General features: G+C 47.2%; 2 protein-coding genes across 6 annotated transcripts in view; one reads left to right on the forward strand and one right to left on the reverse strand.

Annotated features, from left to right (window-relative positions):
• Positions 1 to 5,431: 5,431 nt before the first annotated feature.
• Positions 5,432 to 9,834, forward strand: Chrac1 (chromatin accessibility complex subunit 1). Its single transcript, XM_052747430.1, has 3 exons — positions 5,432 to 6,549; positions 8,612 to 8,738; positions 9,301 to 9,834. The coding sequence occupies exons 1-3, from the start codon at positions 6,403 to 6,405 to the stop codon at positions 9,417 to 9,419; spliced, it is 393 nt and encodes a 130-aa protein (XP_052603390.1). The 5' UTR covers positions 5,432 to 6,402; the 3' UTR covers positions 9,420 to 9,834.
• Positions 9,835 to 11,311: 1,477 nt separating this feature from the next.
• The window catches only part of Ago2 (argonaute RISC catalytic component 2), a 91,503-nt gene continuing 76,413 nt past the window's right edge, over positions 11,312 to 26,401 (reverse strand). The window contains exons 17-21 of one of the 5 annotated variants that reach the window (XR_008220531.1): positions 24,182 to 24,283; positions 22,702 to 22,901; positions 13,621 to 22,496; positions 12,928 to 13,023; positions 11,312 to 12,028 (exon numbers count right to left, since the gene is read on the reverse strand). Coding sequence is in view for 1 of the 5 variants with exons in the window: in XM_052747957.1 (XP_052603917.1) it covers positions 22,388 to 22,496; positions 22,702 to 22,901; positions 24,182 to 24,283 (411 nt within the window). In the remaining 4 variants the exon portion in view is untranslated. Of the gene's footprint in view, positions 22,497 to 22,701; positions 22,902 to 24,181; positions 24,284 to 26,401 lie in introns of all 5 variants that reach the window. The other 4 variants (XR_008220532.1, XR_008220530.1, XR_008220529.1 and 1 more) reach the window with 4 other exon arrangements.

Raw genomic sequence — 26,401 nt, forward strand, 5'->3', positions numbered from 1 at the left:
AATCTGTTCTGGCTGCAGAGTTTTGAGGAGACTGTAACAGAGGCATTTTGAGATGCTGGATCACCTGGGCCATTCATTTTCATTGGTGTCTGGTCCCCTTGCTCTGAAAATGCATAAACTTGGCTGTTCCTGTGGCCTCTTGAATGAGTAGAGCACACAAGGTCCTTAGAGGACAGGGATTAGTATGCCATTTTTAACAGTTTTAACACTTCTACTTAATCCCTTTAATAATAGGCTACCAAAGCTAACAGATAACTGATAATATTCAAGTTTTAAAAAGTTAGAAGATGCCTTGACCTGTGGCACTCATTCTCATTTCCAATTCTTTAAAGACAAGGTGATTTTTCATTTTATGTTTGAGCAGGCAAAATATATGTTATGTGTTTTGCAGTTTTTCTAGGTTTATTTCTTTATATATGAAGCCAGGATTTTCAGGGGGTCTTCCCTGACCAAATCTGATTCATATCAACCTGGAAGGAATTCACAGCCTCTCACTTCCTATGGAAATAAAAGCATAGCCTCTTCCGCAAAGTAACACATCTTTTGACTTCCATTTTGAAGTCAAGACATTTTAAAATATATAGGTTGGTATAATCCAGCAGTTTCCATAATCTGTCATTCCTTCATCAGCAACCAGAAAATTCCAAGACAATACAATAACATACAGGATCCAGATTCTCTGTTTATTTTCCATCTTTGTGTGGCTTTTTCCTTTATATTACTTTATTCTTTCTTTAAAGACTTTATTGTTGCTAGAGTTTTCCTGCCTGGCCCACAGTCAAGACAAATCTCTCTCACCCGCCAGTCCCAAGCCGCTCAAACCCGATCAAGTAAACACAGACACTTATATTGGTTTCAAACTGTATGGCCGTGGCAGGCTTCTTGCTAACTGTTCTTACAGCTTAAATTAATCCATTTCTATTAATCTATACCTTGCCACGTGGCTTGTGGCTTACCGGTACTTTACATCTTCCTTGTCCTGATGGCGGCTGGCAGTGTCTCCCTTCCCAGCTTCCTGTTCTCTCAATTTTCCTCTCTGTTAGTCCCGCCTATACTTCCTGCCTGGCCACTGCCAATCAGTGATTTATTCATTGACCAATCAGCAACACATTTGACATACAGACCATCCCACAGCACCTCCCCTTTTCTTTTCTTAAAAAGGAAGGTTTTAACCTTTACACATCTCCAAAGTCAGCTTGGTATATTTGGGAATTTGGGCGTAGCTTCTCTTACTACTTCCTGCTGGAGGGGGGCGCTGTATCTTATGGGGACACAAAGAATATTTTAGGATCATGGAGTAGTCCGTGAGGCTGTATCATCTGAGCCAGTTGTCTTGAAATGGTTCTGGATGTTGGATCATCTGGGCCATGGTGTCATCGGAGACCTTTCAGGGGGTCTTGGCTGGTCAAACCTGATGTATCTTACTCTGGAACAAATCCATAGCCTCTTGCTTTCTGTGGAAACAAAAGAGACTCTTTTCCAAAGCAACATATCCTTACATCCAAATTTTGAAGTCAAAGTATCTTTAAAATATACGTACTGGTTTAACTCAGCTTCCTTTACAATCAAATATCTCTCTGTAGTTAAGAATCCCAAAGACAACACAATCCAGACTCTCTGTGTAATAGTCATCTCTACGTGGCTTATTTTTTATATTAATTTTACTGTCTCTTTAAAGACTTTATTTTTTAAAACTATGTATTTGTTTCTGTAACTTCATATATCACCTTTTTAATCTCTTTCAAGCCTACGTATATTTTACACACATTTTAAACTATTACATCTGAATCTGTCTTATTGTGAATCTGTTGCTTTAAGCTGTAGCAGCTGTGGCTGCTGGCTCCGCCCACCTCAGCTTCCCAACATGGCGGCAGTATGCTTACCGCCAGCTCTGGGAGCCATCGTGGGTCTATGCTTTTATCCAAGCAGCATGTAGCCCAGAAACCTCTTTTTTTGTTTTGTACTAGCAAAGACTAAATCCACCAAGCAGCTTAATGTGCCACTTGCAGAGGCCTCATTCCCGCCATACTGCAGGTCGAGCATGCACGCACGCTAGGAACCTGCCAGTAGCTCAAACCGGCAGGCTGCCGCTAACTTGAAAGAGACAACTAGGAACTGTTTTTAGCTCCGTTTTAGAATCTTTTTTCTCAGTTTTTAGGTGGAAACTCTTGCCACCACGTTGGACGCCATTTGTAGCTGAAGTTTTCCTGCCTGGCCCACAGTCAAGACAAATCTCTCTCACCCGCCAGTCCCAAGCCGCTCAAACCCGATCAAGTAAACACAGACACTTATATTGGTTTCAAACTGTATGGCCGTGGCAGGCTTCTTGCTAACTGTTCTTACAGCTTAAATTAATCCATTTCTATTAATCTATACCTTGCCATGTGGCTTGTGGCTTACCGGTACTTTACATCTTCCTTGTCCTGATGGCGGCTGGCAGTGTCTCCCTTCCCAGCTTCCTGTTCTCTCAATTTTCCTCTCTGTTAGTCCCGCCTATACTTCCTGCCTGGCCACTGCCAATCAGTGATTTATTCATTGACCAATCAGCAACACATTTGACATACAGACCATCCCACAGCACTTTATTATTTTTAAACTATTTTTAATGACTGTCTATACTATTTCTCTTTTCTCTCCCAAGCCTACGTACATTTTTTTTTCAGAGTTGAGGACTGAACCAGGGCCTTGCACTTGCTAGGCAAGTGCTCTACCACTGAGCTAAATCCCTAACCCCATCCTGCGTATATTTTTAAACACACTGTAACCTGTTTAGAGGTATTTTTCCATCTAGATCTGTCTTTACTGCATATCTGTAATCTTCTCTGTCTGCATGAGCAAAGCTTAAACTGCCATGCAGTTTAGGTCTTGGTTTGCTGACAGTGCTCACTCTGAGGGCTCTTGGGCTGGAGATCAAGCCCACAGACAGCGGCTTGGAGATGCGTCTCTCATGAGAGACATGATATTAAAGCATGCTGGCAAGGCTTGCTCTGGTGGTGCTTTCACTGGTGGCTCACACTAGGACAGAGCCAGGTGTGGTGGCACACACCTTTAATCCCAGCACTTGAGATCTCATGTCTTTGCTTGGGAAAGACACACACCTTTAATCCCAGGAAGTGATGGCAGGAAGCAGAAAGGTATATAAGGTGTGAAGACCAGAAATTAGAGGCTTTTTAATCTTTTAGGCTTTTGAGCAGCAGTTCAGCTGAGATCCATTCAGGTGAGGACTCAGAAGCTTTCAGTTTGAGGAAACAAGATCAGCTGAGGAATTGGCAAGGTGAGGTTGGCTGTGGCTTATTCTGTTTCTCTGATTACCCCAATATCTGGCTCCCAGGTTTGTTTTTATTAATAAGACATTCTAACAATTCAAGCTACACGACTCAATCTTCTCATCCCTCCAATTTGGGAATTCTCATTTCTCTGGACTCTCTAGACATCTTCCTCATCTCATCTCCTCCCATCCTGTTTCCAAACATTCTCAAAACAAGCTGTACAAAAATAACCAGATAAAGAAACAAACTAAAAAACCTTCAAGGGCCAATCTGATAGCATTTCTTGGGTTTTCTGTGGAGTGGTTCCTTGTCTGGCCATGTCCTAGTGTTTGTGACTGGAGATTCAGGTCTAGGCATTTAGAGATTCTTGGCCTCCTAAAGAATTAAAAGGTGCTGGGTGGTGGTGGCACACATCTTTAATCCCAGTACTTGGGAGGCAGAGGCAAGTGGATCTCTATGAGTTTGAGGCCAGCCCGTCTACAAGGGGAGTTCCAGGACAGCCAGAGCTGTTACACAGAGAAACCCTGTCTCGAAAAATGAAAGAAAGAGAGAAGAGAAAGGGGTGGGGGGTCGTACAGATTGTAAAATAGCAGGGAAACTATTCAAAGCAAAATATAGATTAGAAATATGAGCCAGGTGTTGGTGGCAGCAGCGCACGCCTTTAATCTCAGCACTCAGTAGGCAGAGCCAGTTGAATCTTTGTGAGTTTGAGGCCAGCCTGGTCTACAGAGCGAGATGCAGGAAAGGCACAAAGCTACACAGAGAAACCCTGTGTTGAAAAACCGAAAAAAAAAAAGAAAGAAATGTGCTGTCAAAAGAAGTGAGTCACATGACTGCAGGCTATTGCTCTTGCTTCTGAGGTCTGAGGGAAGGTGAGTTAGTTATTAAGGGGTGTAGCTTGATGGTTCACTATTTTGACAGACTATATTACTACAATCTCTTCTCTACCATATAGGTCCCCATAATGTGTGATTTTAACTACATGCACACCCAATTACACATAGGCATAAGATGGTAAATGGGTTTTCCTAAAAGTTCACTTTAAGGATGGTTTGCCCTATTATGCATTACTCCAAACTAGTTTAGGCTAGCCTCCTTCCTCTCCTTTCATTAGTAGAATACAACCGAATAGAATGTAAGTTTGATGCCAATTAAGAGGAGGAAAAATTTATTCTATTGTTCAGTGGAGTGAGTGAGTGTGTGTGTGTGTGTGTGTGTGTGTGTGTGTGTGTGTGTGTAGCATGATGGGGGTGAGGATGGTAAGTGTCCTAGGCAGTTAGCTGCATTGTTCAGAGTGTACACAGCTCACCGGGCGGTGGTGGCGCACGCCTTTAATCCCAGCACTCGGGAGGCAGAGCCAGGCGGATCTCTGTGAGTTCGAGGCCAGCCTGGGCTACCAAGTGAGTTCCAGGAGAGGCGCAAAGCTACACAGAGAAACCCTGTCTCAAAAAAAAAAAAAAAAAAAAAAAAAAACCAGAGTGTACACAGCTCAAGCCAAGTGACATCCAGGTTTCTAAACTATTCCTTATGCTTGTCTGCCTCATATGGTGAGAGGAAGTATGTAACAGACAATACTCATCTTGTCTCAGCCTTCTTGTATGGCTTCCCTTTTCTTCAGATCTGAGCACAAATGTTACTTCTCAGAGGCAGCCTACCACACAGGCATGACACTTCCCATTGGAAATGGTATCTTTTCCAGTATATCTGGGTCTGAATGTAATCTTGTTGAGAGCAGGCAACATGGTTAACTTGCTCACTGACTGTATCCTTGTGCTTGACACTAACACTGGACATAAGTTCTACATCTGTGGACTTCAACCAAACTTAAATACAAGGTATTCGAGGGGTGGGTGGGGTGGGGTGGGGGAAATCACACTTGCTGACTGGACATATAGAAACCTTTCCTTGTTCCCTGTCTAGCAGCTACTCACATGGCGTTCACAGAGCACTCACCAAGGGAATCAAGAGAGGACAGGCGTTATATGAGGAGAATGTACCCAGGCTCTGTGCAACTGTTACCTTCTTTTTTAAGACTCAAGCATGTGCAATTTCAGTATATGTGGGGATCTTAGAACCAATACCCCAAAGTGTTATTTATTAAGCAGCACTGTTTACCATGAGAGAGAAGCCACAAGGCACAACAAAATCCACTGTAAGAGTTTATTAAGGGAAGGGAACAGAAGCGGTGTGCAGGAGAGAGGAGGGAGAATAGGTGGAACTCGCTTTTATAGTCACGCATGCACTGCACGCAGGCATCGCACAGCACACGTGTGGTCATGTAGCTGGGGGAGTGGCTAGGAATTCTAACACAAACATCCTGAGGGACAGCTCTATTATGTGCTTATTTGGGCCAGGGTACACTATGATTAAGACAACAATGAAACCTAACATGGCCCAATCTCTAAAACCCTTCCAGTTTAGTTCCTCCAATTAAATTTAGTGCCAATTTAGTTTTGTCTTCTTCGGGACACAGCAACTTTACTTTCCCATTTCCCACTTCACAACTCATTAGGGCGGAATTCCACGGACTCATGGTTCCACCCACCCCGATCCCCGACATCCTGCTCTTCTACTTGCTTGAATGTTTCTAAACAGTCTTCCTTCTACCTCATCTGCTTCCTATTCCTTACGACATGAGCCATCTTCTTCAACAAGGTCTCGAACGCTTAGTGATCCTCTTGGCTTTGGGGTGGGGATTACAGGAGGTTCCAGGACCATCTATCTAGCTCATTCACCTCTTTAACAGGCTAACCCTCATGGGCCTCAGGGCACAGGCAGAGGGCACTTCTCCCTATTCCCCTGACCACACCGTTGCTCCTTTCTGCTCTGGCCACCGTCAGTCCATCTGACTATCAAGAGTGTGGCACATGCTTGCTGGCTACCTCTCCAACGAGGCCTCCTAACACATTTCTCTTTCTTCAGCTTTTGAAAAGTCCCCAGCCGGTGCAGCTCGGGGGATTCCCGAACACACTAGGAGGCCCGCAGGCGCGTCTTCCGGTCGGCTGCCTCGCCGGCGGCGGTTCCGAGGGGGATTTTCCTGGGCGCCGTCACCCAAGCTTTCGGGCCACCGCGCGACACGGCGTCTGCGCAGGCGCGGACGCGCGGGGCATCACGGGCCGCCCGGACGCAGAAGATGGCGGACGCGGCCGTGGGTAAAGACAAGTGCGGGGACCAGCGGCTCGTGTCGCTGCCGCTGTCCCGCATCCGAGTCATCATGAAGAGCTCTCCTGAGGTGTCCAGCATCAACCAGGAGGCGCTGGTGCTCACGGCCAAGGCCACGGTGAGCGGCCGGCGGGGCGGCGTGAGGGGCGGGCGCGGGCACTAACCGCCCCTCGGGCTCCGCACACGCCCGGCCTTTCGGCTGCCCTGCGGGGGCCGCGCGCCTCAGCCTCCTTTTCCTGCGCCTGCGCGCTCCGTACACCCCCCCCCCCCCCCCGCTTCCCACCCCTCCATTGTGGTCTCAGTCACGCCCACGCCGCTTGTCCTTTCGGGCTGCTTCCGCTTCGAGTGCTCGCTTGGTTCCCAGCGTCCCTCGCGCCCCGCCCACCGCGTCATTCCCGCCGTGCCTCGCGCGCTCGGCGTCCAGTGTGCGGCTGCGCGAGTTGGCGTGGGTTTCTGCTGGGCGCGTGTTCCGACTTAGTTTCTGTCGCCGACCTCCCGCGGAGTGATGCGGCGGCGCGGGGGGCGGGGGGGGGGGTGTTCTCGAAGCTTCCAGGGTATCCTGCCGGGGTATCGAGGGATCTCCGGCCCTCAGGCCTCGGCAGGTTGTCAGGATCTTTGTAGACAACAGTTGGTCACAAGTTTAAGACTCCAGAAACGAGTTATAACCGCACAGCCCCCTCCCAACACGGATCGCTTTGTATCGCTTTGTAGGTTTATTCTGTTTTATATTTTGAGGGAGATCTCAATGTGTTTCCCTATCCCGGAACTCTGTAGACCAGGATTACCTCAAACTCGAGAAAGAGATCCACTTGCCTCAGCCCCCCCAGGTGCTGGGATTAAAGGCGGGCACCACCAAGCCCCTCCCTGCTCAATTGGTTTTGGCCACATTTGATTCTACAGCCGTTCCCATCTCACCCCTCTGAGTGCTGGAATTAAAAATTCTTAACCACCGCTCCTGGTTTAAAGTTTGGTTTTGATAACGGTGGTCCAGGAACATTCCTGTTAGGAGACCAGGTCTTGATAACTACTGGTAGATCATTTTCCAGCTGCTGCTTCAGTGCGTAGTATTTTTTACAATATTTTGAACTAAGGCCAAGGAAGATGCAAATCTTGTGTCTTTGCAAAAGAGCCAACATTAAGTAGAGCCTGACAAAATACAGTGGTTCCCAGTGTGCTTGGACTGGTCCAGGACCACCAAATACCGGAGTCTAGGGCAACAAGCCCCTTTTAAACAGTGGTATACTATTTCAAGCAGTCTGCACACATCTTAGATTTCTAAATCATCTCAAAATCATTGTGAACTACGTGTTTCTGTGTGGTCCTGGGACTCAAGCTTTCTGTTCAGATTCATTCTAGCACTAAGGATCTAAATGATGCAAACGCTTCTCTCATCACTTACTGGCTTAACTAATACTGGACCTTGGGAAAGGCTCAGTTTACCTTATTTCTGAGCCTTAGGATCTTGTCAGTCCCCCACCCCCACCCCCAGAAGATACTTTGGCAAAGTGAGATGTCACTTTTCAGCTTGAGGTTGTTGGTTTTTACTATAGTCGTGAGTGAACAACCTTCCACAAGGGATTCAAGTAGACTGAAAATGTGCTTCCAAGATATGGATAGGTGGCAGCTCACATCTGTAATCCAGGCACTTGGGAGACACAGGCAGGAGCATCTCCAGGAATCCAAGGCTAGTCTGAATTACAGAGTGCGACCTAGTCTCAATAAACTGTAAGCTAAATTAAGTCCTTGGCAGGCCAGATAGAACTTTTGAATGGGTTTTTGCTCCATTTATTGTAGAGCTGTTGACAGTCCACCTCACCCTATCACTGTTTTCAGATAGCAGCTCATGTAGCTCAGATAGCTTCCCTTGATTTCCTGGGTGCCTCCACCTCTAGAGTGCTGCACCACAGCACTCCCCTGAAACCAGAGTCATTATTTACAATCACTTGTAAATACTTTCCATGTTACACACCTAAGCTCAGCTAGAAAACACCTGCTGCCTCCTGCTCTACACAGGTTGCTTCCTTTCTAACCTCATGTTTCTCTCTCCTGTGAACTGATTTCCTGTCATTAAATTTGAGGAACCAAGATAATCAGAAGTATTAATGGAATTCTAAGCTTATAAAGTCTGTGGTGAGTTTTCAAAGTTGACCTTTCATTTGATTGTGTTGTTGTTGGTTTAGGAACTTTTTGTTCAGTATCTGGCCACCTGTTCCTACAGACACGGCAGTGGTAAGGCCAAGAAAGCACTGACCTACAGTGACTTAGCCAGCACTGCCGAGGACTCGGAGACCCTTCAGTTCCTGGCAGGTACTGAATCTTTGGGACACTCTGGTTAAGAAAAACTTGTAGTGAGCTTTCTGTCCCTTTATTGTTCTGCGTGATGCCTCGGTTTACCCTACCCCAGCACAGGGAGGCTTTTCTAGCCTTCTCTATTTGAGCCACCAAGAATTGTAGAAGTTGACAATATATACAAGACGCTTGGCTGGCCAGGCACACACTCAGAGCTGTCTACTTGTCCTGCCCGCCCCACACCCCAACAGAGCAACTGGTACATGCAGCCATGGATCAAGCCCTGGCTAGAAAGAGCTTCCGTCCAGCCCAGGGGGCCAGCCCAATTTCCTCAGCTAGCTTGGGTTGTTCACAAAATCATAATATTCACTAGCTGTGGGATGTGAACAGGTCTGTAAGCATGCACCAGGAAACAATCCCAGTTTCTGTAGTCTTCCCCCAGAAGTGTACCTGGCCTTCATGTCCTTCAGTAGCTATTCTAGGGTTCAGGCTGGAACTAGTACATTTTGAAACTTGCACTGTTATATTCACAGTTCACCATAAGCAATGATTGACATGAAAGTTTCCTGTTTTTTTAAAGATATATTACCAAAGAAGATTTTAGCTAGTAAGTACCTGAAGATGCTCAAAGAGAAGAGGGAGGAAGAGGAGGAAGAGAATGACGATGAGGGAAGCGACGTCGGCGACGTGCTGGCTTAAGCGTCAGTGCCTTCGGTGAGCCGGTGAGCGGGCTCCACGACAGCCTCCCAGCAGTCAGTGCTGCAGCGCCAGTGGCTCCGCCTCGCAGCTCATTGCACCCCTCCTGCAGTGGATAGGACTGGGCAGCCTCCCTCCCACCCAGGCCGGGAGAGCTCTGGGCAGGCGGCACTGCTGTGGCTTTGGGTCCAGCAGCAGCACATACCTCTGAGCTTCGTGTTGAACTTGCAGGAAGACCTGGAAAGCTCCATGTCAGCAGTCTGGTCACAGGAACTTCTTGTTTTCACAAATAGCTGCATGTGTAGCTCATGTTCATGTGCTGCCTTTGAATTTTGGTATTTTTTTAACAAATGGACTATGCATTTTTATTGTACAGAATTTGCTTTTCCTTTTCCATTAAATGTCTGTATGTATTTCACAGTAATATGATTTATTGAAGTGGGTTTAGGTTCTACGCTCTTTCCAATAATTTACTAATAATTTGTGAAATTTCAGAGGTAGCATTTCTGTCTGGAGATGTGAGCCAGGGTGCATGCTCTTGCACCAATACAAACAGCAGAAACATGTAAGTAGCTGCCCCATTCCCAGAGGAGAGCCCCAGCTCATCAGTCATATGAGTTGAAACACTGTGCGGTTTAAGCAAGCTGGACACTGGGCATAGTTCTCATTCTTCTGTTATCATTTATATCCAATAAAACCATCTTGTGGTCTATAAAGTTTGACAAAAAGTTTTATTTTTGTTTGATAGTCTTGCTGTATGTATAGCCAAGGCTGGCCTGGTACTTGTAATCCTGCCTCAGCCTCCCAAATAGCAGGGATTATAAGGGCACACCAATCCTGCTCACTATTAATTTGTTGTTACACATCACTACACAAAAAACCACCCCACCCACCCATGCCTCCTGTAGTTAATCTGTCCCCTACATGCTGATGGCCACTGTTACCTTCCTCTTCCCCCTCCCAGGTCTCACTATGTAGCCCTAGCTGGCCTAAAACTCTTGTGTAGACCAGCTGAGCTAGCCCTGAATTCAGAGGTCTCCCCACCTCTGCCTCTGAGTGCTGGGAAAAAAGACAGTAAGATCCTCTCGGCCTACTTTGCCTGCCACATGTTTTTAAAATTGATTTAAAATAGGCCACTTCAAAATCCATTTTTTGGTGTACAGATTGTCACATGCAATCATGTGCCCACTATTAAGAGCAGTTCTAGCACCCTCTGAAAATTCTCTTGCCAGCATCTCCATCTCCATGTTACCCTGGCAACCACTGAGCTGCCCACTGTCTGTTGAAAACGAGACTGGACGAACAAAGCAGAGCACTAGGAGCCATTGCCTGTTGCTGCAGTCCTAGGGGTGCCAGAACTTTCTCCGCCATGACAAAGGTTCAGTTCACTCTAGGGACTTTGAGTTGCCTGAGCATTCTCAGACAAGCCCCTTCTCTCAGCACCACCTGTACTTCTCACAGAGACACATGGGTCAAAAGAGGCCTCCACGGGACTTGAGAATACCACCATGTTTACACCATTCAGGGCAACAGAGCTAGCTTCAAGCAGGCAAAAAAATATCAGGACTCAGTCCTCACACAGTCTGGAGCTCAGGGCTTCACTCATGATGGGCTCAACTGAATGGCTTCTCACATTTCTCTATGTGCTGCTGGTGTGGGGACACCAGCTCTCTCACATACAACACTGTTCTCCTGGCTGTGGTACTCCACCCCAGACAGATCCTTGGGTGGTGTGGAGCTTCGCTGAGCCAGTCCATCCTTTGGGCACAGCCCCTGGACTGTGCAGAACAGGACCCAGACCCCTTGGAAAGGTGCACTCTACCAGGGACACTGGACTCAGCCGGTGCATTTGACAGTGATCTGAAGGGAGACAGTAACCAGAGACACCTTTGGAGTAGGCAGCTGTAAATATGAGGAATTTTATTTTATTTTTTTGCTGACATACTATGCGGCAAAACAGAATTGACACCATACAAAATAACTTTATAAAATATCATTCACATCATATTTTATCAGATTTACAGCATTCTGTGCATGTTAGGGGGCTACACAAGGAGGTGAAAAAACACTATACCAAACTTTTAGTATTAGTTTATACACACAGTAAGAACACCATAAGTAGCTGTTAGGTTTCCCATGAATTTATTGCAAAAATAGTGCAAACTATTTAACCTAGTAAGCCGTGAAAACAAATCAAAAGGACCCAGCTAAGCTTAAACACGACAAGAGATGCGCGGTGTCTCAGCGTTCAGCTTTCTTCACCAGCTGTCTTGTCCATGCAGACCACCCGACCAGGTCACTGTGGGTGAGAGCTGAGAAGGAAAGACAGGAAGGCTGCCGCTCCAAGGCCAGGCTGCCCAGCGGCTGCACGCCGGCCGCGCCTTTACGGTCATGCTACTGACTCAGTGGACATGAGGTCTGTGTGTAAGAGTTAAGATGCCACAGCTTTGCACTGGAGGTCCCCACCCTGGGGTGACGTGGAGAAGGAAATCAAGGAAGCAGCATGAACACAAAGGATCTGAGCGGCACGGCCTGCTGAGAAGCGTAGTACCCTTTTCCTCTGGTGTGCTTGGGAAAGATTCCTACTGTGGGGTGACCTTTAGAACCACATACTGCAAGGAGAAAAAAGAAGGATACTAACGGTTTAGGTTTCCTTTCAACAGTCTACTGGGGTCCAAAAAAATATAATATCTTAACAAAATAAAGTAAAATATAATGCTACATAGAAAAGCTAAAAAAAAAAAACCCAAAAACCCCAAAAAACCGAAAACCAAAACAAAAGAACAAACCAAAATGCAGCACACGCAGGTCTTGGACTGAGGTACCTATGTAAATTTCATCACCTGCCCAAAGTACTCATAAAGGTTAAAATAAATGCTTCCGGCAAGCCAATTGTAGGGCATTGATTACAGAGAAAGTGCAACAGCTCTGAGCTTCATAATCCATACGCAGCATACTAAAGGGGGATTAATTCTATAAAACACAGCTTAAGTATCAACCTGATGGAAGCTTAAAAACAAAAGAAACCCCACACACGTCTAACTAGAATCATCTTTTTCTTTCCTTTTTTGAGATCCTGCAAAGGGGGAGGGGCTCCCAAATCACCTTTTGGAGTCTTGCCACCAAGTACAGTTGGTTCTCTTCTAAAATCCAGACATCTCTTTAAAAGAGTAAGACTATGCACTACAGGAAAGCTCCCTAACTTTTATTTCTTATTGGTATAAAATCAAATTCATTAAGACTCCAAAATATTGCGTTACCTCCAAAGAATTGTTAAAAAAGATTGCCACGGTAGGAAAAGTCTACAATTGTAAATAGCCAAATATAAAAGTGTGGAAAGTCATCGATCTCCGACCTTATTTTCTTACCCATCAAAAAGTGTACCTGACTTCAGAAACCACAGGCTGCCGCAGAATGTACATCTTCCCCACCTCCAGCCTGGCCTCCAGACAGCCGTGAGCTTGCCCCCTCCTCCGCCCATGGTGTTTAGCAGAATGTACATCTTCCCTACCTCCAGACGGCCGCGAGCTTGCCCTCTTTTCTGCCCATGGTGTTCAGCACTTTTCACCATGCAAACCAGGAGATGGAATCGACAACTGTCTATTTGCTGTGTATGAAAGAAAGTCTTATACAAAACATGCCGGAGGGAGAGGGATACGAACGGCTAAAAAAGCAGACACACGTACTTGGGGTATCTTTTTTTTGGGGGGGGGTGCCTCTTCAATGGCACAGAAATGAAGTGATAGCTATGAACACATGCATAGAAGAGTATGTTATGTGTAAAATTTGCTTTTGAACACATTTTCCCAAGTGGGGGCTGGGATCCCAATAATGATAGCAGTTGGATGGGATATTTGCATGGTCAGTCGGGCTCCCCCACTTGCAAGAGAAAATGACTATTCTGAATTTCAAAAATGCATTAGGGTTAACAGAAAAGGCACAAAATAAATAAAGAAAAATACCATTAAATAAACGGAAATGATGATTTCAAGTTTCATGTGGAGTTAGTTACGTCCCACCCGTTTGGTTACTTTCTCCAATTTAATTTGACAGACTTAGTAAATAGCACCCAACTGTTTAACTGAGGTAGATCCACATTGTAAAGAAAGCTGGGTCCCCTCTATCTTATCTCAAGACCGAAGATGCCTTTACAGAAATAAAAACCTGTTGTATTCTATGCAGAAGCAATGACAGGTGGCAGTACCTGCGGAGAGCTTAGCCTATGAGCAGGTTGGTGAAACCAACACCTCGATCATGTCCCCAGCAGCCAAGGCTCATCTCCGACCGGAGGAGAGAAATCAGACGTTTGAAGATGTCCCTGCAAAGGTCTCTAGATAGACTGCCACAGAAATGCACATGATCTGTTTTCATCAAGCCACGCAGGAGAGCACAAGTGAGGAGGAGAAGTGTAACCCTGGCAACGGCCCTTTTTAACTCCAGAGGGAACATGTGCTGAGTTACGATTGAGCATCTTGATTTGGACAGTTAAAACTCACGCTGCCTATTTTATTTATTATTTTTATTTTTTTGCATACTCTGAAATGCACAAATTCACTATCTGATTAAGGCTTAATTTAAAGTGACATCACTACTGGTATCAGGCAAGGCCTGGGCATCCTCACAATCCACAGACTGGCATCAAACCGAAGACAATGACATGAAGCCTCAGAATTGGGTTTAGCAGGTACTATAATTTTATAATTAATTATACAATCCATGTAGCAAATGAAAAATTATACAGAGGGGCCAAGGGTTATAAATAATAGTTTACACAGAAACTGTCAATTTACAAAACAGCACTGCGTGGTTTCTAAACTGCAAGCACAAGACGTTGTCACACAGATCCACTGTACAGGTACAAACATGTCCATGACATACAGAGTACCACCTGAAACAGGCCCTTTCAGCCACTCCACTCCTCAGAGAGTAGCAAGCGTAAAATGGATGAAATACATCTTGATTCAAAATGTCTTCTAAAAACCCTTGAGTGTGGGGGACAATTAAGACTGGGCAAGGAGCCACTAGGAAACTTCTGAATTCATTTTTGGTGCTTTTTCAATTATTTTACAAACTAAAAAGAAAACTAGAAAAATTGAGAAAAGGGCTGAAACCCCTCAATACTTATTAGGCAGGTAATCTGAAGTGTATGAGAGGTAAGAGTCTGGGTCCAGGGCTACATTCTTTCCTGTATTTATGAGGCAGTAGCCACTCTGCTGCACAGAAACTTACAATTATTCTCTTACAACATTTTTTTATTTTGTTAAATAAAAGAGCATTTGTCCCTACAGTTATAAAACATGAATTCATAACTTAAACAACTACACTGAAATTCCTTCTCAAACACAGGACTCAAATTTCAATTTAATGCTGAATTGTACCCTTTCGGAGTTTAATCACATCGGTCTATTTGGTTTTGAAGAGGAACCAAAATTGTTAATGCATTATTCCTCCACAGCGAGCGCTGCACAGGCAAAGCCTTTTTCTATGCAATTAAAGAAATAAATAAAACAGATCACTTCCCCTATTAAAACCAACAAAGACACCCCTTGACAGGGAGGGTGGTTTTAATTAGACTAGGCTAGGAAACTGCTTCATCCCTGGCTTGAGGTCAGAGATAAGAATTACATCATAGGCATGTCAAAGCTGGAGTCCTGTGTTTTCGGTTTAAGTGATAGCACGTCTAAATGAGCAGTCTCCCCCAGAGTCACAGAACAGAGTAACAACAAGGAAAAAGCATTCCAAAACATTAGGACCAAATAGCACCTTACGCCTGAGGACGTCACACAAGATTCACAAAGACATGATTCCAATTCCCTCTAAACCTACTTCCACTAGAACAGGCAGTCTTGCTGGGGGACAGAGAACACAAGACCTTTGCTGAGGGGCAGAGAACACAACACCGGCCTTTGCCAGTGGTTGTCGTCAACACCCGACCAAGTAATGGTCTTGCATCTGTCTCCTCAAACCCCAGCAGAGGCGAGCCTGCATGTTAGGACACGAAGAATCCAGGATGGGACTGACTGAGGGTGTCTCTATGGCTGCAGGGTGGTATCACAGTTTACAAGAAGGAGCCGAGGGCTGGTGAGCTTTCTAGGCAGGTCAACTAAAGACCAGCCCCAGCAGGGTTCTAAAAGGACAGAGAGGAACAAACTTAAAACTTTAAGGGGGCAAGGTGTGGGACTAGGTGTCCAGCCAGGGCAGCCAGAGCCTGGAGGCAGGGCTGGGGCCACCTGCTGTGTAGGATGGAGGGCCTGCTCTGTCCCTACCTTGAGTGGCCATTACAACATGTAGATATCCCACATATGCACCTCACTCTGCTGATGGCTGGTGGAGGTGCTCTTGTGACCCACTGATGTTAAGGAGCTTGAAGAGGCAGAAAGAACCCAATGAGGAGGGTCCCCACACCTACTTCCTAGTGACACCCACAGGACAGAAGGTACTGTCCAGTGCCTTAGCTTTAAATGAACTCAAATAAAGGCAGCTCTAAACAGCTCCTTCAGCCTTTTCAGCCCTCAGGAACGGAGGAACTAGACCCGCCAGAGCACAGAAAGGTTTCACAGAGCCAGAGTTCTCACAGCAACCAGTTTAAAGAAAAAAAAGTGTTAGCTGAAGACTGCAGTGGCCAGGCCTTGGGTTGTTTGGTATCCCTCACAAGAGTCACGAGAGGGAAGGCTGCCTCTGTGCTGGTACCTTCTGAGGGTGGGCATCACCCTAGACAGAACATGTCTCGAGCCCTGTGCCTCTCTGGATTCTCACCAAACCCTCAGCCGAGTTAGAGGACCTATATAACCTGGGGTGCCACAGATACACACATGCCATGCCTCTGTTTCTCCACATAGAAATGGGTGAGGGCTTCTAAGTGTAGTGAGCTGCCCAGGTCAAAAGCATGTTAAGGTGACACCCCCGCCCCCAGCCAACAATGCCCTAGAACTAGAGGGGAGGGTCACAAAGACAACATCTGGCAGAGCTCTCCCATCCCCCTTAACACCCAAGCACCTGCCTTCACGACCCTGTCCAACTGTCCTCAAGATTTCCTAAGCCAACTAGTGGGGGACTCTTATGCTGACTTTCCAAAATTAGCCCAAGGAGACTTTGAGAGAGGCTAAGGGGATGTAAGGAGAACCATGATGTATGAGGATGACCTTCTGGACAGCAAAGTGGACAAGCACACACAGGAGGTCTGGTTAGAGGTGGTGGGTGTCCATGACAACTCTGGAAGTCAGATCTGCACTGCCAACACTAGAGCCCGGGGTCAGAGGACAGTGCTCTCAGTCCTTCACTTTCACACAGGGTCCCAAGATCAAAGGTCAGCTCTGCCTGCACTGTCTGGATCCATGCAACTGCTGTAAATACATTATCTGCACGAGAGTCGGTGTTGAAGCACCTTTATGAGTTTATAGTGTATAAAAAGGAAGGAGAGAGCAGGGAAGCAAGCCACTTCCAACCCACTCGTAAGCAAGCAGGGGAAAAGATGCCTTCTTACATTTAATAGGAAAGCCCAAACAGGTAGGAACGGGCTGTCTCCAGGTTCAGCCGCACGTGGCCCTGAACAGAGTCACTCCTCCCACCAGCCTGGAGGATGCATGTTCCCCATGCAGAGAAGCCCTTCTGCCAGCCTCTCAGGTGCTAGACTCTCGTAGCTGGGCGGTGCTGAGGAGTCCCTGGTCAGCGATAGCAGAGGGGGCCGCCCCAGATCACAGTATGGCACACACGTTTTCAAGCCAGAACTGAACAGAGGAGTTCACAACTCAGTTTATTCAGGCGACATTTTGGCTATATTCAGTGTGGATAGCGATGCTTCATTGCAAACACAAACCAATGAGAAGTCAGAGGTAGCTTTTATGCATCTGTCTAAAAGGTTTTTAGAAACCACCTTCTGTAGTGATTTGGCTAAGCCGATACATTCAACTTGAGACAATAAAATGGCAGAACAAATCCAAAAGACACAAAGTGAGGGCTCTGCAATGGCACTGACATCACACACACACACACACACACACACACACACACACACACACACACACACACACGGCGGTTTGAGTGTAAAAGCTCCTTTTGTTTCAGACACTGGGTACCCTGACCACAGACAGTTCATGTGGGGCTGAACAGAGCTTGTACTTAGAACCCCAGCAGGGTCACAAGGCGTGAGGGGCTGCACTGGGTTTCAGGTATCCCTGCCATCCATGGATGGCACCATAAATGACAGCTGGACACAGCCGTGACCTCACAGCTTTAAGTTGAGGGCTGGTCAAAGAAATGCAGCAATGGCCTGTTAACACTGGCTGGGCCATTCAGATGCTGTCCGAGCTGACAAAGGTCACGTGGAACTAGAATGACATGCTTTTGGAGGCCTGGCAGACCACAAGAAAACAGACCAAAAGTGCCACAAAGACCCCTAACTAATCCATTTACATTCAAGCCTTCAGGTCTCAAAGAGCACTACCGTCCTGTCCGGAGGTAGGGAACTTCTTGTCTGAAAGCAGGACAAGGCTAGTCCGCAATGCTCGAGAGAACAGAGTCCAGTCCGCACATGCTAGCATATAATACTGAAATGTGTGCTGGGATCGCAGAAGCGAGGCAACGTCCCACATCCACATCACTCCTGCCACTGAATCTGTTTACAGTTTCTTCAAAGGAGTACAGCAGATATGGAGCTGGATGCGATAAAGGAAACTGTCGCAAGATCAGTGCAACTTCCAAGGAGTCAGCATGCCTGCAACAGGGCACCCGTGACAGAGGTACACTGCGCTGCCTACCGCGAGCCAGCCAGCATGGTCACTTTGGGGAAGGGCTCAAAACAGAAACAAAAATGTTTGCATTCACAAATGAGGCATATGAACACCAAGGGAGTGTAACTTCTACTCGGGGGACATTCCTTTCTTCATGGGGGTGAAAAATGAGTCAGGGAAAGGTCACAGAAAGGTTGCTTATGGCTTGTCCGGGGCCACCGGGATTGTCCACTGCCTGCGTAGCAAAATGCCCATGAAAAATCCTTGTAACAATCCAAGAGGTCAGGGCCATGCTGAAGGACCCTGAAGGTTCCTGTGACCGGCCAGTGTTACCACCACAGGGACTACCAAGAGAGGCCACCCAGCCCTAAGGCCTCCTGGACACTCAGGGGTCCCAGCTGCATGACTCGGGGCTGGTCTACCCTTAACACACTGTATCAAATATAGAATTTGATTGAAAAACTGCTTGTAAAAATAAAATTCAAATCACCCTGCAGATCAATGCAAAAGCATACTGCTGCATCTATAAGAAAAACAATTCATCCAGAAAAACTACATCTGTGGCTTCCAAAAATAAAGCATCCACAAGCCTGAAGGTAAACGTCGGGTCATTTATAAAAGTTGGGGGAAATAATCTCTACCATATCCATCAGGTACCACATGCATTGGGATAGCCAATTCAGGTGAATCAAACTGGAGCAGGAGAGAGAAAAAATAAATAGGAACATCTGCATTTAAAAACAATAAAATAACATATAACAACAATGAAAAAACCCTGCCCAGCCCCACTGCAGGGGCTGTCTTTCTGTCGAGTGCTCAGTAACAGGTAAACATCGGGAAAACAGTTGTTGGGCTAGCTGCGGACAGCATGGAGCCAGCGGCCTCCTCACTGGCAGTGCCCTGTGGCCTCGAGGCCAGGAAGCGGGTGGGTGTGAGGAGTGGCGAAGAGGCCAAATCTGGAGAAAGCAGAGTGGACCAAGTAGTATCAAGTGTGCATGTGAGGACTTCCCCAGGCAGCCCCTTTCTAGAAGTACAGGTGTGCTCAGCTTCAGGGTTGATGGAAACTAGGAGGATCTGGGCTTGCAACACAGTGGTGACAAGATGGGAGTTTTGCTAGTTTTACTAAGGGCTCATCTGCAGAACGGGGCCTTGGGGTCTCCCTAGAGTTTTAAATTGCTTCATCAGCACGGGGAGAAGCTGCTGCATGGTGTACACAGTGGTAAAGGGATAGAAGTCATGACTGGGTTTTGAAAAGTGAATATCTTACAACACACTAGGAAGAGTCCCAGCATGGGAGTCTGATTGGGTAGCCTCTCTTAAAGAGACAGGCACATCCTAGTTTCCCTTGCAAATGGATACAGAGCATAACAACATAATCACATTCAGTTTGCTTAAAGCAAGGCACACCTTACTTAACAGTGGGGTTGGAAACACAGCTAGCAAGTAAGCGGGCAGTCCTCAACCTTGGCCAGGTATCCCCTCCTCAGGAGATACTTCAGGAGCTAATGGCCCCTGGTGCCAGTTACAGGTGCAGCCTGAGAGCTGGCTCCCACAGAAGACTCTGAGGTCTCACACTGTCTCAGAACTTATGCTAATAACAAGGGGAGGGCAAAAATCTGGGGAAACAATTATTTACCTGAGAAATTGGAACTCCAGCCATTTATAAACTGCACCATCGGATGTGTGGGCGATGTGCATCTAAACTCAGTCGGGGACATTTGGTCTGGGGATGGTTTCCGTATTAAAAGTGTCACAAATAATCATCAGCCAAAGAAAGTACTTTAGCCCATCAAACAGAAAACTTATTCTTCAAGATGATCAAAACAAAACAAAACTCCCAGCTCAGGTTTTTTTTTTTTTTTTTTTTTTCCCCCAGCTCACAAGTGCTCCTAGGTGTGAGCTCTGACAGGGTTCCTTCCTGCTCCCTTGGAGTCATGGGGGACTGCCTCAGAAAGCCTCCACAGCCACAGGGGTGAGGGTGGGGGAGGGGGTGGCCTAAAATACAGATGCCCAGCTGGCTGTGCCAGATCCAAGAGGCTAGCAGCAGGCCTGAGAATCTGCATTCTAACACACTCATTTGCATGACTGAAATCCCATGGCAAGGGGCGAAAGATACACCTTTGAGACATACAGTGTTAAGAATGGCCAAAAACAATCTAATTTCAGAGTCTAAAAGTTTACCAGTTGAACAAGTTCTTCAGCCTGACCATGCTTGGTGGGCTAAGAGTGTTTTTATATCCTTTTGGACACAGTTTGAGAAAGTGCCACTTGCCAATGGGATAGCAGGCAGCCCCAGTGCTTCTTAGACTGGAGTTTGTCACTTTAAAAGATTTTTAAAGACACAGCAAGAAGAGACTAATGTCATTAGTAAGACACCCACATGCACACACAGATACACACCCCGCTGAGGGTATGAATTCCCAGGTCGCTGCGTCTGCCCTGCCCACCAGCTCCAGAGCAGGTGGGTGATGGGGCAGAGGTGGCACTGTGCCCTCAAGCATGAGGTGCCAGCCACAGTGGAGGGCAGGGGTGGGCACCCTTGCTCCACCGCAGGGTCAGAGGTAAATCACGCAGAGCTGGGGTGGGGGGAGGGTAACGACCGTCAGCAGGGGCAGAGAAAACCCACAGAGCACAAAGCAGCACAGAAGAGAGGAGCCTCAGCTCCTTCCGGGAACTTGGATGTGGAACACGGACCTGATTCTCGCTCAGCTTCAGGATAAGCACAAAAAGTCCCACGGGACACACACACTGAAGCGGCTGCTGCCACCGACAGAGCCGCTTGGAGTGCCCCTCTCAGTTCAATGGTCTCTAGGGTGGCAAGGCCAGGTTGAGGCCCAGAAGCAAAGGCCACCCAGAGTAGTCTGTGCCTTCCCTGTTGGCCTTGTCCACCATCGGCTTCTCAGGTATGCTGCGTTCCTACCTGCCAGTCCCATGCCAGCAGAGCCGCTGCCGCCGGCAGCTCTCTCTCTCTCCATTTCAGTGCATAGAGCCTACAAAACCCACCTTCCAGAACTGTACACCGAGAGAGGTACGCTCGTCCGTGAACTCGTTCCCAGCAATGGAAGAATAAATAAATTCCATTTGTGCTTCATCGGCTGAGCGACACACATGGAGGAGGCAGGGAGGACGGCAAATTACTGGCAAGCACGCTGTCCTTCCCAGAGGTACAGGCTACACAGTCCACACTGGGGACGGGGGAGGGGGAGAAGGAAGGGTGCATCGCTGTCACGTGAAGCCAGTTGCATATTCCTCTACTTAAGCACTAAAAGCCACAAGAGGTGGCCTGTCTCCAGGCTCCGAACAGCTCCTGATATGTGAACCAGGTCCCAAGAAGCACCCCATAGTCAACAAAAGGAAAACAGCATCTACCTAGCACATTAATACTGCAAACCAGATATATATATTCTTCTCTTACATTAAAGACATAACAGTGAAAAAAGATTGTACTGTATTTATCACCACAGACCCGTATTCTTTAGAAACTTTGGAAAATAAATGTCACAGTCCCACAGGACAAATCTTATGATTAGACTGTCAGTATATTGTCTTTTTTTCTCTTTTTAAATAAATTTTTATCAAAATGGCACTTGTCTGCCAATCTCTCGGACCTGTCACTGCTGTAGACACACGTGACCGTCCGCTGCCACTACGCCTTCGTTCAGGCCTCGAGGGCAGGCAGTGGCAGGCAAGAGACACCATGGATACCTAGCAGCCATCTGCCCTGGGGCTGCAGGGCACATGGCGTCCCTTAGAACTGAACATTAGCGACAACTTCTTAGGGCCAGGCTTTAAAACCCCAATGGTGATGGCGTGGCTGTCACGCTCAGAGCCTTCACAGCTCGGTGGAGCCCATCGATTTCATTGAGAATCAGGTGTTTAAAACGAGTAATCGAATGACCGAATAAATTAATGTTTTAAAGCCCTGAGAATTCACAGACTGGTTTTAGGACATTTTGTTGTTGCTACTTTGTTTTTAGGAAACATGGGACTCTTTCAGTGAGCAGCTTATGGGTTTTGGCAACCATGTTTCCTACAATGGGGTCTCAATACAGGCCTGCAGCTCAAAATCCAAGTTTGAAATCTGGGACGGAAGGCATTCTGGAAAATGGAGGATCTAATAAAACCAAAGACGTCTCATGTTCGATGCTGGCTGTCACGAAGGGGCTGGGCATCTGTTGGTCTGAGTGTAGCTGGTCTCGTGTGAATCCAACTTGGTACACAATCGCTAAACACTACAACATGTCAAGCAAAGTACATGGTACGCAGTGTGTCCTGGTGGACCTGGACCGCTTTGGCCAGCGCTTGGTGATCTCGCCCGTTGCTCTGCCCAGAGGTATGGCTTCCTTCAGCGCTGCAGAGGAAGACACAACGCACACAGTCATTACTGGACACCAATCCAAGAACAGGTACCAGACACATGCATGGAAAGCGGCATGGCTATGGCCACAGGGCTGACAAATGGCCAAGGAGACAGCCGCTTTCCTCCATGGAAGGCATTCTTCAACACCTACAAGAAACCAGCCTCGTCTCAACCGCCTCCCAGGTACGACACTTACCTGTCATGTTCTTTATCCACCAGGTGGTACCTGGCGCGGAAGGCCACCAGGTGAGCGTAGTATGCTGGCGCAGGTATGGACACGGAGCGTGTGCAGCGCACATAGGTGTGACACAGCTGGTATGTCAGGATCTGCAGCTCGTCCGAAGAGAATCGATTGTCATCCCAAAGCACGTGGTAGTGAGAAGGACGGCTTGTCCCCTGGAAGAGGTCAGAGGGCCAGGAAGAATCACCGTGAGACCTTTCCCAGGAAACGCAACAATCATTAATTATTCCTGTTAAGACAGGCATGCTGGCACATGCCTGGGAGCCCAGCTCTTGGGAGGCTGAGGAAGGAGGAGTCCAATTGGAGGCCATCCTCAGTAAAAGAGAAACACCCTGTCTTCAATCCTCAGAGTCATCCATTTTAAAAGCCCCATGCTCTAAAATAGATTATACATGTGTGTACTTACATACAGGAAAATCACAGCTAAGACCTTCCCCCGCCCTCCAACCAGGCCTTGCAACATTAATCTAGGCTGACCCGCCACTCAACAGTCTCCAGTCTTGGCTTCTTCGGGACTGGAGCGACAGGCCAACATGACTATGCACAGCTCACAGAGTAACAGGAAACGTGGCCGTGACTCCAGACAGCCAGCAGAGAAGATTTTCAGTGTTTCTAGTACAGAGAACTGATCAAAGTCTGAGGCGACTGATGGGTGTGAAGGGTGCTGCACTCCACCATCACAGGCTGCATACCTGTGTTAAAACATCACACTGTGCCCCACACCCCATAAATATTCATCTGATGTCGCAATAAAAAATAAAGAACATTTTAGAAGGGGCTGCTTGAAAGACAATGCCCCCTGGATATATTAGGTATTCTACAATGTTTTATTTATCGTACCAAGAAAAAAAAAATCTCCCATCAAAGCCACATATTAATATTAACATTTAAAAAGTGGGAGTTGGAAATATTTGATGGCCTTTTTTTCCCTCCAAAGTCTCCTGCAAGGAAGAGTGGCATTTGCCTAGCAGAAAGGGTGGTGGCTCCTCTCTGCCTACCCTCTATTAGCCAGTCTTCAAAGACCTACTCTAGCATCAGGAAGACAGCAGACTTCTGCCTTCTACAGGAGCCACAGAGCATTCCAGTACTTTCCTTGTCCCAGCATTTTATTGGTAGCATGCAGCTGGACATGTGCTCTCCAGGCCCCAACCACAGTGGCTTCCTGTAGTCTCGACTTCTAGCTCACTAGCTGCCAGAATAGAACACTCTACACCCCTTGGTCTTGACCATCACTGACTCTTCTGCCTTGGTCTTACCACACCCACTTCCACACGGGTTCCTTCCTACTTCTTCTTTCCCAGTGTCTGACCCAGTCTTCTGGTACCTGGGCAAGAACCCACCTCTCCTGGCCATGGCATGACCTGGAGCCCCATCGGCATACTCACAACACACCCCAAATGTGTAACAACATCCCAGACATCCCTGATTGTCTTACCTGGATGCCGGCATGGCTGCACAGGTAGAAGTCAAACTCAGTTGGGTGGGTGATTTTCGTGTCTACGGTTGTACCTGCTGGAATGTTCCCACTCTTCCCAACCTGCAACAACACAGAGCGCTCATCAGGTGTGGCAGGGTGGGGGGGCAGAGCTTAACTCGGGCTGCGGTTATTGTTCACACTGCATCCGGATGCTACCATCAAGCAGTCTGTTTACTGAAGGATTTGCATTGAACAGGCGCCAAGAAAAGAGGCTATGCTCCAGTTCTCTATGTGGCTAAGCATGAGACCAATCCTGATGTCCCCACCTTCACCTCCCAAGTGCTAGAACTGCACTGGGCACCACTGTGCTGAGCTAAAAATATTTCAATTATACATACAAAACACACAGAGATTCTGCTGGGTGTGGTTACTTTCGTGCTTTTCTTGCTAGCACAAACAATAATGCCATAAAATCCCTCTATTGTTTATTTATAGACAGGATCTCATGTTGTACCTCAGGCTGGACTAGAACTCACGGAGTATTGTAGACTGGACTCAACTCATGGCAATCCTCCTACTTCAGCCTCCTGAGTGCCGGGTGACAGGCTTGTCACTATGCTCAAGTAAACAATTCCTATACACAATCTCCTTGAACACCCAGGTCATTTCTTGTTTTGGCAGGATGGACACAGAAACTGTCAGAATCATGTTCCAAGATGGTGATGGATCTGTACTACCATCACCAGCGTGGGCATTTCCTCTTGAAATGGACTGGGTGCCATGTCCTCTGGTCAGGCCTCCAACAGCCTTATCCTTGGAGGCAGGACCAGGGAAACAGGAGGAGACACAACACCTTATGGCTCGGGAGTGGACATGCTGGCTTCGAGCCTCTGACCTGGATCTCAGTCACTGCCCACGCCTGTCCACACTTCGTGTTATGACGTGGTAAATAACCCCTCCTTTCTGCAATGGAACAAGCTTTGTTGGTTGTTTTTAAAATGTGTGTTCTTACTTCTTTACCCTCCTCTGCCACGTTTTGTGAGGATCCACAGCTGAGGTCTGTATAGGAAATCTGTCTGTCAAGCTTTCTGGGCCCTAAGACTTCCAGCATGGGTGACTTTAAAAAAAAAAAAATTGTGGGTTTTAGCTCCGGAGATGATTTTGTAAATACACATAACTCCATAAGCATCTGTGACACATTTCAAAATTCTCCGGCTAAGTGTCACTGTCTGTGAGGGAATGCCGTCGCCTGTCTCCTCTGCTTCCATGGAGGGGGTCCTCTCCCTCCTGCACACGCCATCCTCACTCCTTTCTTATTAGTGCCCATCCTGGGGGAGGGAAGCTGTCTCCAGGCACTAATACCTCCGGCAACAGAGACACGGGGCTGGAAGCTCCACAGCTTCCTTTCATGGTCTGCAGGGCCATTTCTCATTTTATAATCAGTGCACTCAAGTCTGCGGGCTGAGCTGATTTGGTATGAAACCATTTGAGTGCTCTGTAGTTTTCTCTTTGTTCTATCTGTAATGCATGAGCTACGGGCAGCCAAGTGAAAGTGTCAAGCTTTCTTAAACTTCATTTGCATAATGATCAAAACATATGGTTTCTACGAGATTAAGGTTTAGAAACCACCCGAGGCTTCCTGGTCCTCCCATGTGAATCTGCCACCTGCTGCTCTTCTTACCATCTCCAGGCCCTGCTCCCACCCACGCTCGCCTGTTTGGGGTTCTGACAGAGGTGTGCCGAAACGGCCACCTGTATGCCACTGTACTCGTCATTCCCCTCGAGGTTCTGTAAGCTTTTGTTGGTCTTTTCTCTTCCTGTCACTTTAGGATATAGCACTGGAGACATTGGAGAACATAGCTATAGTACTGTATTGCGGAGTGGTTCCTTTCACTGTGGCAAGGTACACCTCAGTCTCCCCACAGACAAACACTGGGCCACCCTGGAGGAGGCCATGGGGCAGAGCTGAACTGCAATGACCACCATACAGCAGAGTGTGGTGATCCTAGTGGATGGGTCTGAACTCACAGTGCTGGCTTCAGGGTCTGGTAGACGGCCCAAAGTCCTGCCCTTCTGGGTGAAGCACAGAAAACACATTTCTGGGTCTGGGGAGATGGCTTAGTCAGTACAGTGCATGCCACGCAAGCACAGGGACCCGGGTTTAATCACTGGAACTGCCATAAGTTCTGACACTTTTGTCTCTGAAACACCTCTAGATCATTGATCAGATACATGACA

The sequence above is a fragment of the Peromyscus californicus genome, unplaced genomic scaffold, assembly GCF_007827085.1.
Source record: "Peromyscus californicus insignis strain IS unplaced genomic scaffold, ASM782708v3 Scaffold_20__1_contigs__length_68692818, whole genome shotgun sequence".
In the NCBI taxonomy this organism is placed as follows: domain Eukaryota; kingdom Metazoa; phylum Chordata; class Mammalia; order Rodentia; family Cricetidae; genus Peromyscus; species Peromyscus californicus.